This window comes from Pristis pectinata, chromosome 30 (assembly GCF_009764475.1).
Source record: "Pristis pectinata isolate sPriPec2 chromosome 30, sPriPec2.1.pri, whole genome shotgun sequence".
Classification (NCBI taxonomy): Eukaryota; Metazoa; Chordata; class Chondrichthyes; order Rhinopristiformes; family Pristidae; genus Pristis; species Pristis pectinata.
Window position 1 is genome coordinate 7,591,074 of NC_067434.1, and position 17,858 is coordinate 7,608,931.

The 17,858-nt window shown below is 42.9% G+C and overlaps 1 protein-coding gene across 1 annotated transcript; it reads left to right on the forward strand.

The window, feature by feature from the left end:
• The first annotated feature begins 4,201 nt into the window (after positions 1–4,201).
• On the forward strand, positions 4,202–17,550 carry LOC127584563 (chymotrypsin-C-like). The gene is given in 7 exon segments (XM_052041335.1): positions 4,202–4,295; positions 5,626–5,709; positions 5,712–5,734; positions 11,182–11,276; positions 12,106–12,386; positions 14,180–14,343; positions 17,371–17,550. Coding segments are annotated over 7 exon segments (921 nt in total).
• Positions 17,551–17,858: the final 308 nt, after the last annotated feature.

A 17,858-nucleotide genomic window follows, 5' to 3' on the forward strand; every position in this document is an offset into this window, starting at 1 on the left:
TGGGGGGGGTTTCTAAACCTGAGGAGCATGATTTCAGCTTGAGGGATCACCCACTTAAGGCAAAGAGTGAGGGGGCACTTCTTCCATCAGAGGGTCGTGACACTTTGGAATTCTCGCCCCCAGTGAACTGTGGAGGCAGAGTCATTAAATATATTCAACGTAGAGACTGACAGACATTTGAATAATGAGGAAGCTGAGAGGACAGAGAGAGAGCGGAAAAGTGGTCTCGAAACCAGAATTGGATCAGCCAAATTGAATAGCAGAGTAGGTTCAAAGGGTCGATAAGCCTCCTTTTGTTCTTATCTAATATTGCACTTCAAAATAAAGAAAAGGAAGATGTGTTAAATGTGCCTTCATCATTAAATATCTCCTGCATTCTACCTTAACTCAGCCCCTCCTGTGTTTTTTCTAACCTCCTCTCTTATTTGCTGCACCTTAAAAAAAATTGTTTATTTCGAACAAGCTGAAAAGTTAACTCAGTGACTCTTTCCAGAGATGTTGAATGACCTGTTGGGTGTCTCCAGAATTTTCTGTATTTATTTCAGATTTCCAACATTATCAGCATTTTGGTTTTGTTAAATGATAGCTTAGCAGAGATACGAGGAAAGCAGAAAATAACCCTTCAGGAGGAACACAAAAAGCGCTGGAGGAACTCAGCAGGTCAGGCAGCATTTACGGAGGGAAATGGACAGTCCACGTTTTGGGCCAAGACCCTTCATCTGGACAAGACGGAAGGGGTGGAGCAAGAACTGGCAGGTGACGTGTAAATATATATTAACAGAGAGAATGGAAATGAACAGATTTATAGTTTCCACCATTGGGAATTAAAATAAATAGGTAAATAAGAGCATAAGGATTAGGATTAGCAGGCCATCTGGCTCTTCAAGCCTTCACTGGCATTCATCAAGATCATTGTTGATTTTGTACCTCAGATTCATTTTCTGTCACCTCCCCCATATTCCTTGTTTCCCTTAATGTCCAGAAATCCATCTGTCTCTGTTTTGAACAAATTCAATGACTGAGCATCCAAAGCTCTCTGGGGTAGACTCACCACCATGTGAGTGAAAAAGAGCTCCTCATCTCAGTTCTGAATGGTCCATCCATTATTCTGGAACTGCCCTCTGGTTCTAGACTCCTCAGCTGGGGGAGACATCCTCCCTGCATCCACCACTGTCCAATTCTCTAAGAGTTTTGTGAGTTTCAATGAGTTCACCTCTCCTTCTTCTAAATTCTAGAGAATGTAGGCCTAGTTTACTTAGTCTCATCTCATATGCCTAACCCTCCATTGAAGAGAGAGTCTGGTGAATCATTGTTCACTCCCACTATATACTTATAGGTGAGGAGACCAAAACTCTATGCAATACTTCAGGTACGTCTCATCAAGGCCCTTTGTAATTGCAATGACATTTTTACTTCTGTACTCAGATCCTCTCTTATTGGAGGTCAACATATCATTTGCTTTCCTAATTGCTGCCTGCACAATAGTTCTCAATAATTTCTGTTCAGGAACACCTAGTTCCCTTTGAAGATCAACATTACCAAATCTGTCAACAATTTAAAAATACCCTGCTTTCTTGTTTTGTAAACAAGCTAAAGGAAGTTTCATTATTTACCTAAACTCTTCTGTTTCAATAACTGTTCAGTTGCATTGTATAAGTGCAAGTATCACTGCATCATTTAAGAAGAAAGGACTGTCAAAACATGAAGTTATTATTCACACATCAGTTTTGTGGAGAGAATTAAAAAGAGGGTTAGTGTGACTGACCATTTAGATGTATCTGAATGCAGTACAGTGAGGCTGCTTGAAGGGTGTAACAGGAGACACTCAACTAAGGGTGCAACAGAGATGCAGCAGAATGTGATTGACAATGGGTATGCTCTTCAATGGACACATCCGGATGTGCTCTATTATGGCCATAACAGTGCATGCTCTTCAATGGGCACAGGAGGATGTACCCATAAATAGGACAGCAAGGTGTGATCATTCATGGGCACAGTAGGATGTCCTCTCCAATGGGCAGAGCAGGGTGTGCTCCTCAATGTACAGAGCAAAGTATGATCATACACAGCAGGGTGCGCCCATCAAGTCTATGCTGGTTCTCAGACTGATCTTATCATTCTCCACTTACTTCCCTCTCCCACATACCCTTTCACTACCACTCCCACCCCACCCCTCCTCCCACCCCAAATTCTCTTATTGTTCACCTTCAAAAAGGGTTATTTACATTAGTGAATTTACCTACAAACCAGCATATACTTGGGATGAGGAAGAAAACTGGAACACCCAGGGCTTGGAGGGGAGGTAATGGAAATGGAGAGGACCAAAGCACTCATGGGGAGAACATGCAAACTCCACATGGACAGCATTGGTCAGGATCAAACCCAGGTCACTGCAACTATGAGACACCACTTGCTGCACCACTTGCTGGACATAGCAAGACCTGCTCCTTAATGGGGACAACAGGGCATGATATACAATAGTTGTGTTTTGGATGATGTTTTAAGTGCATGGTGGGACATCCATCCAGGATGCTGTGGTATGAATTCTTCAAATCTGGTAGTTCATTTCTGACATCCAGAATCCATTATGAAGGACGTTGTAACTAGGCACTTGGAAAATAATAGTGGGATTGGGAAGAGATTGGGACTAATGAAAGGGATATTTTATTTAGCAAATCCATTGAGATTTCTAGAGGCTATTTGTAACTTGCAGGATACATAAAGGCAAATAGATCAAGTGGTGCATTTCGACCCTCAGAAGGTCTTCAATAAGGGGCCTGGCGAGAGATAATTGAACAAAATTAGAGCACACTTTATGGGGAGTAATATACTGGCATGATTGAAGATTGGTCAACAGACAAGGAGGTGGAGCAACAGGATCAGTACTAGGGCCCCAGTTGTTGACAATTTATATCAAATTTATATCAATTTATGCCCTCAATTCCCCAAACTTTGAAAAATATATCTACCTCCATCTTAAATACTTTGAATGATCTGGCCTCCACAATCCTCTGGGGTAGAGAACTCCAGAGATTCACTACCCTCACCACTCTCTGTGAAAAGAAATTTCTACACACCTCATTTTTAAATGACCCAGCTCCTTATTTTGTAACTATATCCCCTCATTCAAGACTTTCCCACTAGTGAAAACTTCTCAAGATCTACCCTTTCATACCCCCTCAGGATCTTATGTGTCTCAATTAGGTTACCCTATATTATAAGAATATAATCCCAACCTGAACCCTTGATGGGACAATCTTCTCATTCCAGGAGTCAGCCAGGTGAATTTCTGTTGGGACTACCTCCAATGTTACTATATCCTTTTATAGTCTGGGAGACCAAAACTGTGTGCAGTATCTTAACAATGCCCTGCGCAATTGTAACAGAACTTCCCTATTTCTAAACTCCAACCCTTTGCGATAAAGGCTAATATGCCATTTTCCCTCTTAACTACTTGCTGCACCTGCCTGATAATTTTTTGTGATTCAGTTGCTGAGTTTATTCAAGATTTTTAGATTTTAAGGGAATCGAGGGATATGTGGTTAGTGCAGTAAAGTGTCACTGAGGTAAATCATCATGAGCTCATTGAAAGGTGAAGCAGGCACAAGGTGCTGAATGGTTTATTCCTGCTTCTACTTCTTATAGCAGTGAAGTGAGAACATCTCTTGGAATTCAGTCAGGGCTTTTCCCAAGGTCAAGCTGGTACTCATCCACAGATACAACAAAGGTGTCTTTTAAGGTTGTTTTAAGAGTGCTCTAAAGGTATAATCTACCTTAACCTACACCATAATTTTAAAATGAACAATCAAAGATGAACACTCAAAATGATACAAGAAGAATTGGAATCCTGGTGTTACAGACTGTGAAAGGGGCCTCATTTCTGCTTCCAGTTCATTTCCCAAAGAAATACTTTCTAGAACACAATACACAGTCTCTGATCCAGCTGTTTGTGCATGGTCAGTCAACCCATCACTGAAACTACTGACTCACTATGGGATTGGCTGACGAACAGGTGCACAGGCCACCCAGAAGCATCTGGGCCCATTCTTGGTTCATGTTTTGTTGTTGTACAGTAGAGCAGCTAATCCTGGGACAATGGTGGCAATGGAGTCACATGAAGGCTTCTGTGTATTCTGCACTTATATAAATTAGTGAGCAAAGGCTGGGATGTTTGGAATCACACGATGGATGGTTGCTGAACATGAATCAGAGTGTGCCTCTGATTGTTCTTGTATTGGCTATAAGTCATGCCTTTTATTTTGGGAATGGTCTTCAGCACAAAGTTGGATATCTAGGTAAGAGCAGTGAAATTGTCTTCTCAATGAAAAAGGTCAAAAATCATTTCCTAACCTAAGTAATGCTAATGTGGATCAGCAATCAGCTACTGAATGTTAAGTGTTAGTGCTGCTGCCTCACAGCTCCAGGAACCCTGGTTCGATTCTGACTTCCGCTGCTGTCTTGTGGAGTTTACTTGTTCTTCCTGTGACCACAAAGGTTTCCTTCAAGTGCTCTGGTTTCTTCTCACATCTCAGAGAAGCTGGTTGGTAAGTTAACCGGCTGCTGTAACTTGCCCCTTAATGTAGGTAAGTGGGAAAAGGATTAAAAACAGGGAAGTTGGTGGACATGTGAGAGAGAACTTGTTGCAGGCTACAGGGGAATAAGATGAGGAGATATTGCAGTGAAGGGATTACTCAGTTTAGAGTCATGGACAACGATGAGTCAAATGGCTTTCCTCTGTGTCATAATAAGTATGTCACAGAGAGATCCAGCATGGAAACAGGCACATTGGCTCATTGTGTCTGCCCCCGACCAGCAAGCACCCATTTATGGTAATCCCACTGTAACCCATTTGATTCTCCCCACATTCCAAGCCCCCAAACTTCCCCCCTCCCCCCAACCCCAAAGTCTACCCAAACACTAGGGATAATTTACAGAGGCCAATTAACCTGCAAACTATCATGTTTTTAGGATGTGGGAGGAAACTGGAGCATCCAGTGGTCACACGGAGAACATACAATCTCCACACAGAGAGCACCCGAGGTCAGGATCAAACTGGGCTGCTGCAGCTGTGAGGCAGCTGCTCTACTAGCTGCACCACTGCAGAGAATTATTTTAGAGTTTACAGCACAGAAACAGACAATTTGGGTACATGTAGTCTATTCAAGAGTTTATGCTCCATATATTTTTCCTCTCTTCCGATTCATCCAATCCTATTGATTTTCTATTCCTTTTTCTCAAATGCACATCCATCTTCCCCTTTTAAAGTCATCACATTACTCACCTCAACTACTCAGTGTGACAGTGAGTTCCACATAATTGCCAACTCTAGATAATTAAGTCTCTCTAAATTCACTATTGGATTGATTAGTGACTGTCTTTGTACTTTTGGCACTATCCTCCACAAATAGAACTCTCTCCTTCTGTTCACCCTATCAAACCATTTTCACAAACCCAAGATCTCCACCTGTCTCTTCTCAGCCTTTCACTATCAGAAGACTCCTGGCCCTGTTCAATCTTTCTAGTTTGGCACAGTTTAGACAGATGAACAGACTGATAGAGTGTTATTCAGACATCTAAATGTTGAGAGGAATGCCTTGCTGATATCTACATTTGTCGGGTTTTCAGACTGGCCACAGGACTGCGGCATCCCACAGTTCTTGCCGAATGTAGCTGGAAGGATCGTATCTGGGAATGAGGCACGTCCACATTCCTGCCATGGCAGGTCTCTCTACAGGTAAACAACCAAACAAGGTGTGGGGATGCATGGATATGAGAATTTTCTGCGAGAGGCTATTCTGGCTTTTGTAACAGGGGTCATAATGGTCAGCTCCCCACTGAGTTCATAAAATTCTCTTGCCTTCTCTTTTTCAAGTATTAATCCTTTTTAAAAGTTGTTATAAATTCTGCTTCTAAAAGCATTTCTGGTTAGACCTTTGTTAATGACAAATTGGAATGTAGCCCTCTGGTTCCAATGTACCAACTAGTAGAAATGGGCTTTCTTCCTTCACCTTAACAAAATCCTTCATAATTTGGAAGGCTTCCATTAGTTCTCTTAAGAGCCTTGATCAGACAGACAAAAAAAAAGAAATATCTTTGAAGAGAAACTTGCAACAACAGTAGTTTGTTATAAGTACTACTTCTTCTGTCAATAAGATAAGATATCTTTATTAGTCACTTGTACATTGAAGCACACACTGAAATACATCTTTTTACATAGAGTGTTCTGAGGGCAGCCCGCAAGTGTCGTCACACTTCCGGCACCAACATAGCATGCCCACAACTTCCTAACCCGTACATCTTTGGAATGTGGGAGGAAACCGGAGCACCCGGAGGAAATCCATGCAGACACGGGGAGAACATACAAACTCCTTACAGGCAATGGCCGGAATTGAACCCAGGTCGCTGGTGCTGTAAAGTGTTACGCTAACCGCTACACTACCGTGCCTGTGTGGACCCTCACTCAATACAACCACAGGTCACAGAAACAGGAATATAATATTCCTTAGGGAATAAAAAGTACAGACTTGATCTTTGAAGTCATGGATGAAATAATGTTGTGCAGTCTCATAAGAACATAAGAAAGTAGGAGGTTTAGGCCACTCGGCCCCTCAAGCCTGCTCCGCCATTCAATGTGATCATGGCCGATCTGTCCCTGACCTCATCACCTTTTCTGTGCCAGTCCTCCATAGCCCTCAATTCCCTGCGATTTTAAATATGTATCTACTTCTTTAAATATGCCAATGATATAGCCTGCGAGACGAAGTTCTTATGCACCTCACTTTTAAATGACTGCCTCCTTATCTTGTAACTATATCCCCTCATTAGAGATTATTCCACGAGTGGAAACATTTCAACATCTACCCTTTAATGCTCCTTAAGGATCTGTTTCAACAAGATCACTCCTCATTTTTCTAAATACCGAAGGATAAAGATTTAACTTTTTTATCCATTGATAATTCTCTTCCCAAGAATACGCCCAATGAGTCTCTTCTGGACTGTCATAAATACCAGTATATCCTTTCTTAAATAAAGGGACAAAAACTGTGCATAAGACTCCAGATCTGGCCTCACCAACTCCCATATTTCCTTCTGACACAGAAGGACATCATTCAGCTCACCGAGTCTATGCTAGCTCACAAAGCAATTCCACTCCTCCAGTTATTTTCCCTGTGACCTATAATAGAAAAATAGAGGGCTATGTGGGAGGGAAGGGTTAGATACATCTTAGAGCAGGATAAAATGTCGGCACAACATTGTGGGCCGAAGGGCCTGGACTGTGCTGTAGTGTTCTATGACCTATGTTCTATTTCCGTCAACTCTCCTGTTATACTAGGGGCAATTTAGAGTGACCAATTAACTTACCACCCAGCACATCTTTAGAATGTGGGAGGAAACTGAGGTACCCAGTGGAAATCCATGTAGTCACAGGGAGAAGTGCAAGCTCAACATATATAGTACCAGAGGTCAGGTTTGAACCCGGGTCACTGGAGCTGTGAGGCAGCAGCTCTACCAGCTGTGCTACTCTACCAACCTGTACGGTTATAACAAATACTTCCCTATTTCTACACTTAAAACCTCTTATAATAAAGGCCAATGTGCCATTTGCCTGCCTCAACACTTGCTGTACCTGCCTGCTAACCTTTTGCCGTTCGTGCACAAGTACATCTAAATCCCTCTCAGCTTTGCTCATCTGCAGTCTTTCTCCATTTAGACAATTGTCTGCTTTTGGATTCTTCTTAGCCGACCCACATTACACTCAATTTGCCGAGTTTTTATCCACTCACGTAACCTATCTATATCTTGTTGCAGAGTCCTAATATCCTCATTGCAATCTGCCCTCCCATCTAATTTTGTGTTATCGGCAAACACAAATAACTCACTCTGTTCCCTCCTCCAGGTCATTAATATAAATCATAAATAATTGAGTGCCAAGATCTGGTTCTTGGGGCACTGCACTAGTTACGTCCTTCTAGCCTTAGAAAGACCTGTTTATTCTGACTCTCTGTCTTCTGTATACCAGTCTTCAATCCATGCTAATACACGTGCCCTAATATCATGAGCTCTTGTGCACCTTGCTGATTCCTTCCTTGTTTAACAAAGATATCCAGCTTCCTTTCCCTATTCTTTCAGAAACTTGTGTTCCTGGTCCTAGTCACCATCCCAGTTCTCAATGAACATCCAGGACACAAACAGGAGCCGAGAGGTATTGTTGCAGCTATATAGGACCTTGGTCAGACCCCACTTGGAGTACTGTGCTCAGTTCTGCTCGCCTCACTATAGGAAGGAAGTGGAAGCCATAGAAAGGGTGCAGAGGAGATTTACAAGGATGCTGCCTGGAATGCGGAGCATGCCTTATGAAAGCAGGTTGAGCGAACTCGGCCTTTTTTCCTTGGAGCAATGGAGGATGAGGGGGGACCTGACAGAGGTGTATAAGATGATGAGAGGCATTGATTGGGTAGATAGTCAGAGGCTTTTCCCCAGGGCTGAAATGGTGGCCACAAGAGGACACAGGTTTAAGGTGCTGGGGAGTAGGCATAGAGGGGATGTCAGGGGTAAGTTTCTTTACCCAGAGAGTGGTGAGTTTGTGGAATGGGCTGCCGGCAACGGTGGTAGAAGCGGATACAATAGGGTCTTTCAAGAGACTGTTAGATTGGTACATGGAGCTGAGTAAAATAGAGGGCTATGGGTAAGCCTAGTAATTTCTAAGATAGGGACATGTTTGGCACAGCTTTGTGGGCCGAAGGGCCTGAATTGTGCTGTAGGTTTTCTATGTTTCCATGTTTCTAAATATGCTCTCACTATTACATATAAATCTCACAAAATTAGTGCTTTAATGTGAGATAAAAAATCTCTTTAATGCTAAGCTGACCTTACAACCTCATAAAAGTCACAAGAATGACTGGCACAGGAACTATAAGTGACATAAATTGGGAGTAACTATCTATTACCATGGACTATGACACAAGGGGAGGGGAAGAGCGGATAGGAACTTTATCTCCCACTCGACTTCAAGATCAGTTTCAGTTGTGCAAGAATGAACTGATTATGAAGAAAAATGGCAGCATGAACCACCTCCTTCCAGCTGTTGATGCATCCATCTCTATTTCCACCCAGTCCTGGAAGCCTCTGCCTTGTCTACCAATAAGGCATGAAAGTTGGGCTTCTAAGACCCTGGTGCAATGTTTGGGTAGCTGTGCTTGGAAAGGGTGTTCTGCTCACAAGAACCCTTGAAAAGACCACCCCAGGATTCTCAAAAAACTGTAAGTAAAGTTTTCTTGTGGTTGTAGGGATCCACAAAAACCTACAAAAGTATTTCCAACAGCTATTGCTTCCTAGGTGCACCCTTTAACTCACCAATTACCCAAAGGGAATGGGACAATTTGTGGTCTGGTTGTTGTTTGATATCCTGAGCATAAAAGTGTGGAAGGTGTGGGTTGGGGATGGTGGTGGTGTGGAGGGGCACGACCTGTACTTACCATTTTTCCACCAGTTAAAATTTAAGTAAATTTTTACAGTGGGAACAATTTTATTCACAGTTGGCTTTTATTTGCTAATTACAGTTTAATTGAAAATGTGGGAAGACAAAACACATCCCTGACATGATTAGACACCCACTCTTAATAAGCAAGTACTATGAAAAGCCCAGTTATATTACTTACATGTTAAAAAGCACAGCTGAAAGCAAAATGAAAGTCTTAATTGCTTCAGTTTCCAGATAAGCAGGTAATGAAAACTCATTTTACCTCTTCTATTCCCACTTTCGATATCAGTGACTCATGTTTCAAAGATCAATTTAACTCTAGTCTATAAAGTCTATCTTTTTATTAATTTACTGGACGATTTGTGCGCAATGGTGACAAGGTCAGCAATTACTGTCATTCTCTAATAGCCCTTGAGAAAATGGTAGCAAGTCACCCTGTAAAAGTTTTCCCTCAGTGCTGTTTGGTGAGGAGCTCCAAGATTAGACTTGGCGAGGATGAATGAGCAGCATTATATATCCATGTCAGTAAGGTCTGTGATACAGAGAGAAACCTGCAGGTAGTGGTTTTCCAATACAGATGCTGCCCTTCTTGATGGCACATTTCACAGATATGCTATCAGAACAATCTAGTCGCATAACAGCAGTGTATTTTGTAGACAGCACACATTGCAGCCATGGTGTACAGGTGGTGGAGGAAATCAATTTGGTGGATAGGATACCAATCAAGAGAGCTTTTTGTTGTGGTTGGTGTCGATCTTCTTCCATGGTGTTAGAGCTGCATCCATCTAAGCAGGTGGAGAGTATTCCATCACACTCTTGATGTGCATTATAGATCATTGAACCAGACAGCACAAAAGCAGATCATTTGGCCCATCAAGTCCCTGTGATCCAAAAATGGACTTCAGGTTAATGCCACTTCGACCTCTTGTACAGACCCCTACATGTCATGGCTCTTCCATTGCCATCCTGATATTCCTTCGGGATGAATTGTATTTGCTACTTTGTAACAACCTAAAAAGCCCACCCATATTTTCCTATCTGCTGAAACTTCCTTACTATCAAATACGCTGCCAGTTTTGGTATTATGAACAAAATTCTGAGGCTTGCATTTAAATCAAAATCATTTCTGCATACTACAGCAAAGCAAGGTGCCTTGTACTGAACCTTGTGGCACCCCACCACATTTAGTAAAATTCCCATCAACCTTAGCCTTCACTTTCTACCACTGAGCCGACTTTAGTTCAAACTGCCACTTCCCTCATATCTATGGGCTTTTATTTTCTGCCTTGTGGGACTTTCATTAAGTGCCTTACTAAAATCAACATCAAATGCTCTCCTGTCATTGACATTCCTTGTTATCTTTTTGAAAATTCTATTAAGTTGATCAGAAATGCTGGTGGCAGAAAACATTTTAAGGAGCCTTCAAGTGAGTCACTTGCAGGAAGTCAACCAGCATTTGAACTGCTCCTGTAGCTGTGATAGTCAATTCAGTTGAGTTTCTGGTCAGTGGTATTCCCAAGGGTGCTATTGGTGGGGTGTCAGTTACGGAAATGCCATTGAATGTCAAGGATAAGTGGTTAGGCTCACTCTTATGGATGATGGGCATTGCCTGGCACGTGTGGAGTGACTATTACTTGCGACAACAGAACACGCCTGACTTTCCTCTGATGCTGTAGTTACGTGTTTTTCTCTCATGCTAGGTGCGTCCCAGGGGGAGTAGGTTCTACAGCCACATATGTGGAGGGACGCTCATTCACAGTCACTGGATCCTGACTGCAGCACATTGCTTTCAGAGGTAAGAAAAGGTTTGAGGCAAAGTGTTTGAATAACATACCATAAAAGGGCTCGTGAGGTTTGCCTGCATTACTGAGTCAGGCAGAAGGGCATAGGTGAAGGTTGGGCCACCAGTATCCTTGGATTTATTTCATACAAAGCTAGCAATGCAAAAGGCATTGAGCTTTGTACTTAGCTGGGGGCATGACCACAGCAAGAGCTCCCTGCATTGAGAATTCTCTTATCCTTGAGCTGCGTGGAATCAGGGACAAGATTGGAGTGCTCAAAAACATGGACTTCACTGTGGCATTGGAGTGGGGAGAGGTCCAGACCAATGTAATGGCTTGGATCCATGAAGGTTAAAACAAAAATGATTGGACCCCTTACAATAGGGCAAATAGTACACACAGCTCACTTGGGAGGGGAGAAGGGAAGGTGTCATTGGCACCAGGCATTCCATTTCCATTGTAGCAACAAATGCCACTTCCTTGCTGGAAAATGACATGCATTTCCATGGGTTGAGAGGCCCAAATAATAACCTATGATTCTCCAGCAGGCTCAATGTAGGACAAGGTTTTTGGGTCTTGCATTTTAATAGCCTCATTCCTTAGTTTGGGGAGTTATAGTTGGCTGGGGGAGCTGGGCAGTGGAGACAGGAGAGCGCCAAGAATTCAGCATCCTACAAATGTCTGTCGCTAGACGACATTCAAAGGTCAACATGACTGAGATGCATTTGTCGATGTACGGATGGCTCCATTTATATTTAGAAATACAGGATAATTCAATAATTCCCACTTTAAACTATTTATATTTGAAGCTTGACTCTTGACTCAAATCATTCTCCATTCCAGAGGGAAAGCAATGGATACTGCTAATTGGCGCATTGTTCTTGGTAAACACAACCTGAACCATTCAGAACGAACTGAGAAGATCTATCGTGTGAAAAGAGTTTACAAACATGAACGCTTTCGCTACCAGCTCCATAGTGAAATTGACAATGACATTGCCTTGGTCAGGGCAGCAGCGGACATTTCGCAAAGCAACTATATCCGATATGCTTGCATGCCCAAGAAGGACAGCCAACTGCAGCCTGGTCAACGGTGTTGGGCCACAGGGTGGGGTGCAACCAGAGGTAAGAGGGAACTTAAGGAACTCAGATGAATAGGTGACAACGACATACAATTCATCTGCCTCTCAAACATAGATTCAAATCCAAAACAGGAGGAGAGGGGATGTGATCCATGTCATCACAGTTTCCTGGAATCTGCTCAATGGCTCAGAGAGTTTGAGAGGAAATTCATGGAATTTTTTTGTCCCATTAGGTGAGCTTTTTTTCCCCTCTGTTTATTTTGTTTCTTTCAGAGTGGCTGGCTTGGTGGGAAATGAACTAAAGCAGCACTTTCACAGCACTGACTGAGTTTGCTGCACCACCTGATGTTTTACCTTTCCATTATTTCCATAAGAGTTTTCTCTCTGAAGAGGTACCATCTACGGCAAATTGACCTTGAGGTCCTTCTAAGCTCTCAAAAATATCTGGCACACATTATTTGTTAATATTGTTTCTTCCATTTTTGCCTTTGCAAGATTCTTTAAAGTAAAAGTGCTGATTTACAATGATCAAAATACAAAGTTTGTCGGCTCTTGGACTGTACTCACTGGAGTACAGAAGAATGAGAGGGATCTCATAGAAACTTTAGAATGTTGAAAGGACTGGACAGAGTAGACATGGCTAAGCTGTTTCCCTTGGTGGGTGAGTCCAGGACTAGAGCGCACAGTCTTAGAATTAGAGGGTACCCATTTAAAACAGAAATGATGAGAAATTTCTTTAGCCAGAGGGTCGTGGATTTATGGAATTCTTTGCCACATACAGCTGTGGAGGCCTGATCATTGGGGGTGTTTAAGGAGGAGATTGATAGGTATCTAATTAGTCAAGGTATCAAGGGATATGGGGAAAAGTCCGGAAATTGGGGCTAGATAGGAATAGTTTGGCTTAGCTCATGGAGCAGACTCGATGGGCCGAATGGCCTACTTCTGATCCTTTGTCTTGTGATCTTGTGATTTTGTGAAAGTCATCCCTCCTACAGTTTGCTCAGCTGATGGGCTGTTCAACCAAAGCATGAGGGATAGAGTCTGGTCAGAAATGATAACTGGGAACCAAAACATTACAACAAAGGATCATATTTTCTTCTATTTAATAACGTCAAAAGTTCCTTGCCTTCTCCTCACGTTCTAGGTAATCGTAGTGTTAGGAAAAATGTATAGAAAAGTGTGAGCTTAGAAATCTCAGTTTATTTATCCAGAAAATGAGCTAGATTGAGAAAAGAAAGTGATTAAAAGGCAGAGTGATGATGTGCAAGATTAAGGAACCAGCAGAATCTAATCTGGTTATGGATCCGCTGATTAAGCCCTGTTGTTATTTGCAAAGACAGTAAATAAAAGTTACATTTATATACTGCCTTTCAGGCTGCTTGTCTACAGCGAATGAAATATTTTTGAAATGTAATCACTAATCTAATGTAGGAAATGCGGCAGCTAATTTATGCAAAGTATATCCTCACACACAGTATTACGAGCTGATCATCTATTTAAGTGACATAGATTGAGGGATAAATATTTGCAGGGAGGCTATGGGAAATCCCCTGCTCTTTTTTAAAATATTGCCAGAGCATCTTTTATACCCTCCTGAGAAGGAAGTTGAGGAAGTTTAAGGACTGTGCAGCAAAGTACTGCACTAGTGTTGCCCTAGATTATGTGCCTCTGGAACAGGACTCGAGCCCACAACCGTCTACCGCCTGACCAAGGCTAAATATTGATTTCCACATCAGCACCCTACAGCATGAGAAAGCAAGCCTCAGTTGATATTCCAGAAATTAGTAGCAGTGTGATATTTGGCCAGTCAAGTCTGACATGCTCTCTTCTTCACAGTACAAAAGGAAAATGTCACTCTATCTGAAGTGCTGAACCAAGCCAGATTGCCAATCATTGATCATCAGACCTGCAAAATGAAGAAGTTCTGGGGGGATCGAGTGCGTAGCACAATGATTTGTGCTGGCTTGAAAGATACAGAGGGGCCTCCTGCCGCTTGCCAGGTAACTGGAAAGAATCAGGTTGAACTTTAACATCACCCATTCCCATTATCAGCTCCCCCTCTGTACCCTTGTATCATCCTTTTAAATAGATCAGGGATGTAAAGTTAATTTGAATTTTCATACAAAAGAGAAAAACATTTTTCAGCAACATCTTTTCAAAACCACCGTTTCTTTCTGGCAGTGAGCCCTGGGTCCAGGGGTAACCCCAGTTATATTACCTGTATGCCCAGAGTTTCTGATTACCGTCTGGACAATATAAGAAGTCCTCTTCTTATCCCTAGGCAGTTCCTCAGTTCTGTGCATTCTGGAGTGTTTGAGGATAAATTGGGATCTACAGACTCTGCCGCAGACGGAGTAGAAGGTGCTTGACATGAGGGACAGATGGGCAGTTTGGGAGGTGATGTGTTTCACCTGTCTTTTACGCTGGGTTTCTGTGTGCTCCCAACAAATGGACTCAAGGATCTCAGTAGAATCCCGAATTCTCCTTGTCATTCTGAGCAGTCAGAGGCCAAGGATACCCACAAATTGGTGGGTATGTTACATATCTGCAAGAAAACACTGAGAACATCTCATTTTTTCTCTGTCCCCTGGTAATCTCTTTCTGTGGCCAAACTCAGAAAATGGTGCCTGTTTTGGGAGTCTGGTGTTTGACAAGCAAACAATTTGGCCTGTCCAACATGGAGGATACTGAATGTAACTAGGGCATCAATGCTTGGTTTCTCAGCTAAGAGAGGTTGTTAATGTTGATTTGCTTATTCTGCCAACGGATTTAGAAGATTTTGCAGAGATAGTGTTGGTAAGTATCGCTCCAGTGCTCTAAGTAGTTAGAGGTGTATAGGCAGGTGTGGATCACTGCTGCCCAGTAGATCATGAACTTTGACTATGAAATCTTTGACAATCTCACCATGGACCTTTATTGTCAGAGGGTGATATTGTGCAGCAGGGGCAGGTTGGCAGAGGACCTTTGTTTTGAGAAGGTTAAGTGTAAGGACATTCTCTTGTATGCTTTAGCGAACGGGTTGATGAGGACTTGGAGCCTGGTCTCTGAATGTGCGCCAATGCAAGTGTTATCTACACACCACAACTTAGTAAATTAGGTTGGGGTGATCTAGAAGTGGAGGTGAAGTAGGTTGTACATAGTTCCATTTATCCCTTAGATTAACTCCATTCCATTCAAAGTTTGTTGGAGGTGAGGTGAAGCATTGCAGCGAGAGAAATTGCAAAAAGTGTGCAGGCTTCAGCAACAATAGACCAGTGAGCCTTACGTCTGTGGTGGGCAAGCTGTTGGAAAGGATTCTTAGAGATAGGATCTACAAGCATTTAGAGAATCATGGTCTGATTGGAGATAGCCAGCATGGCTTTGTGAAGGGCAGATTGTGTCTCACAACCCTGATAGTGTTCTTTAGGAGGTGACCAGGCAGATTGATGAGGGTAGTGTAGTAGATGTGGTCTATATGGATTTTAGTAAGGTATTTGACAAGGTTCCACATGGTAGGCTTCTTCAGAAGGTCGGAGGGCATGGGATCCAGGGAAGCTTGGCCATGTGGATTCAGAATTGGCTTGCCTGTAGAAAGCAGAGGGCTGTGGTGGAGGGAGTGCATTCAGATTGGAGGGCTGTGACTAGTGGTGTCCCACAAGGATCGGTTCTGGGACCTCTACTTTTCGTGATATTTATTAACGACTTGGATGAGGGGGTAGAAGGGTGGGTTTGCAAGTTTGCAGATGACACAAAGGTTGGTGGTGTTGTGGATAGTGTAGATGATTGTCAAAGACTGCAGAGGGATATTGATAGGATGTAGAGCTGGGCTGAGAAGTGGCAGATGGAGCTCAATCCGGAGAAGTGTGAGGTGGTACACTTTGGAAGGACAAACCCCAAGGCAGAGTACAAGGTTAATGGCAGGATTCTGGGTAGTGTGGAGGAGCAGAGGGATCTGGGGGTTCATATCCACAGATCACTGAAAGTTGCCTCACAGGTGGATAGGGTAGTTAAGAAACCTTATGGGATGGTAGCTTTCATAAGTCGTGGGATTGAGTTTAAAAGCCGCGAGGTAATGATGCAGCTCCATAAAACTCTGGTTAGACCACACTTGGAGTACTGTGTCCAGTTCTGGTCGCCTCATTATAGGAAGGATGTGGAAGCGTTGGAAAGGGTGCAGAGGAGATTTACCAGCATGCTGCCTGGTTTAGAGAGTATGCATTATGAAGAGAGACTAAGGGAGCTAGGGCTTTACTCATTGGAGAGAAGGAGGATGAGGGGAGACATGATAGAGGTGTACAAATTATTAAGAGGAATAGATAGAGTGGACAGCCAGCGCCTCTTTCCCAGGGCACCAATGCTCAATACAAGAGGGCATAGCTTTAAAGTAATGGGTGGGAAGTTGAAGGGAGATGTCAGAGGAAGGTTTTTTACCCAGAGAGTGGTTGGGGTGTGGAATGCGCTGCCTGGGGCAGTGGTGAGGCAGGTACATTGGTCAGATTCAAGAGATTGCTAGATAAGCATATGGAGGAATTTAAAATAGAGGGATATGTGGGAGGAAGGGGTTAGATAGTCTTAGGCGAGGTTTAAAGGTCGGCACAACATTGTGGGCCGAAGGGCCTGCATTGTGCTGTACTGTTCTATGATTCTATGATTCTATGTGATTGCATAAAATTCCAAATGTGCCTGATCCTGACACTGTCTTGAAGCCTGCATTGTAAAATCGTGTATTAGGACAAGGTTGAGTGTAATGGCTCAACCATAAGAATGTGAAAACGTAAGAAATAGAAGCAGCATCTACAAGACCATTAGGACTCTTGTGCTTGCTCCACCGTGAAAGATCATGGATAAGCTAATGTACCTCATTAATAAAAAGCATCTTGGTTCATCCACGGGTGTGATACAGGGTTTACTGCATATGATGGTGGGCTACTGAGATTCATTGTGATGTAATGTCACCAGAATTCACTGTGTGTGATAGTGGGCTTCTGAGGTTCACTGTGTATGATTGTGTCAAACTGGAATTCACTGCACACTGTCTTGTGTTTCAGGGGGACTCTGGTGGTCCTCTTCTCTGTCAGAACGGCTCAGGGAAGTGGGAAGTTCATGGTGTGGTCAGCTTCGGACCCACTGGCTGCATTGGTGAGAACAAGCCCAGTGTATTTACCAGAACCACTGCCTACCTCCCCTGGATTGAGAAAACAAGGATACGGGATTATTTCTTAGACTGAAGATGAGGCCAATGATGCCCCCATTCTCAGCTCAAATTCATTCAGAGGAAAAAGAAGTGCTTTACATAAAAATAAAAGCTTTTGAAGGAAAGTGTGTTGACTGTCTTTGGATTTCTGTCCCATTAAACTGCGGGTGTTTATTGAAAGCTTGAAGGGGGAATGTAGTGCTTCAGAGAGAGAAAGGGAAAGAAAGAGGAAAGTGGGTCAAAGCTCTTTACAACCAATTCCGTGCTCAGAAACACTGGCACAACTGTAATATAAAAAAGCTGACGAAAAGGAGAACGAAGCTGTTGGCTGAAAGCAAATAG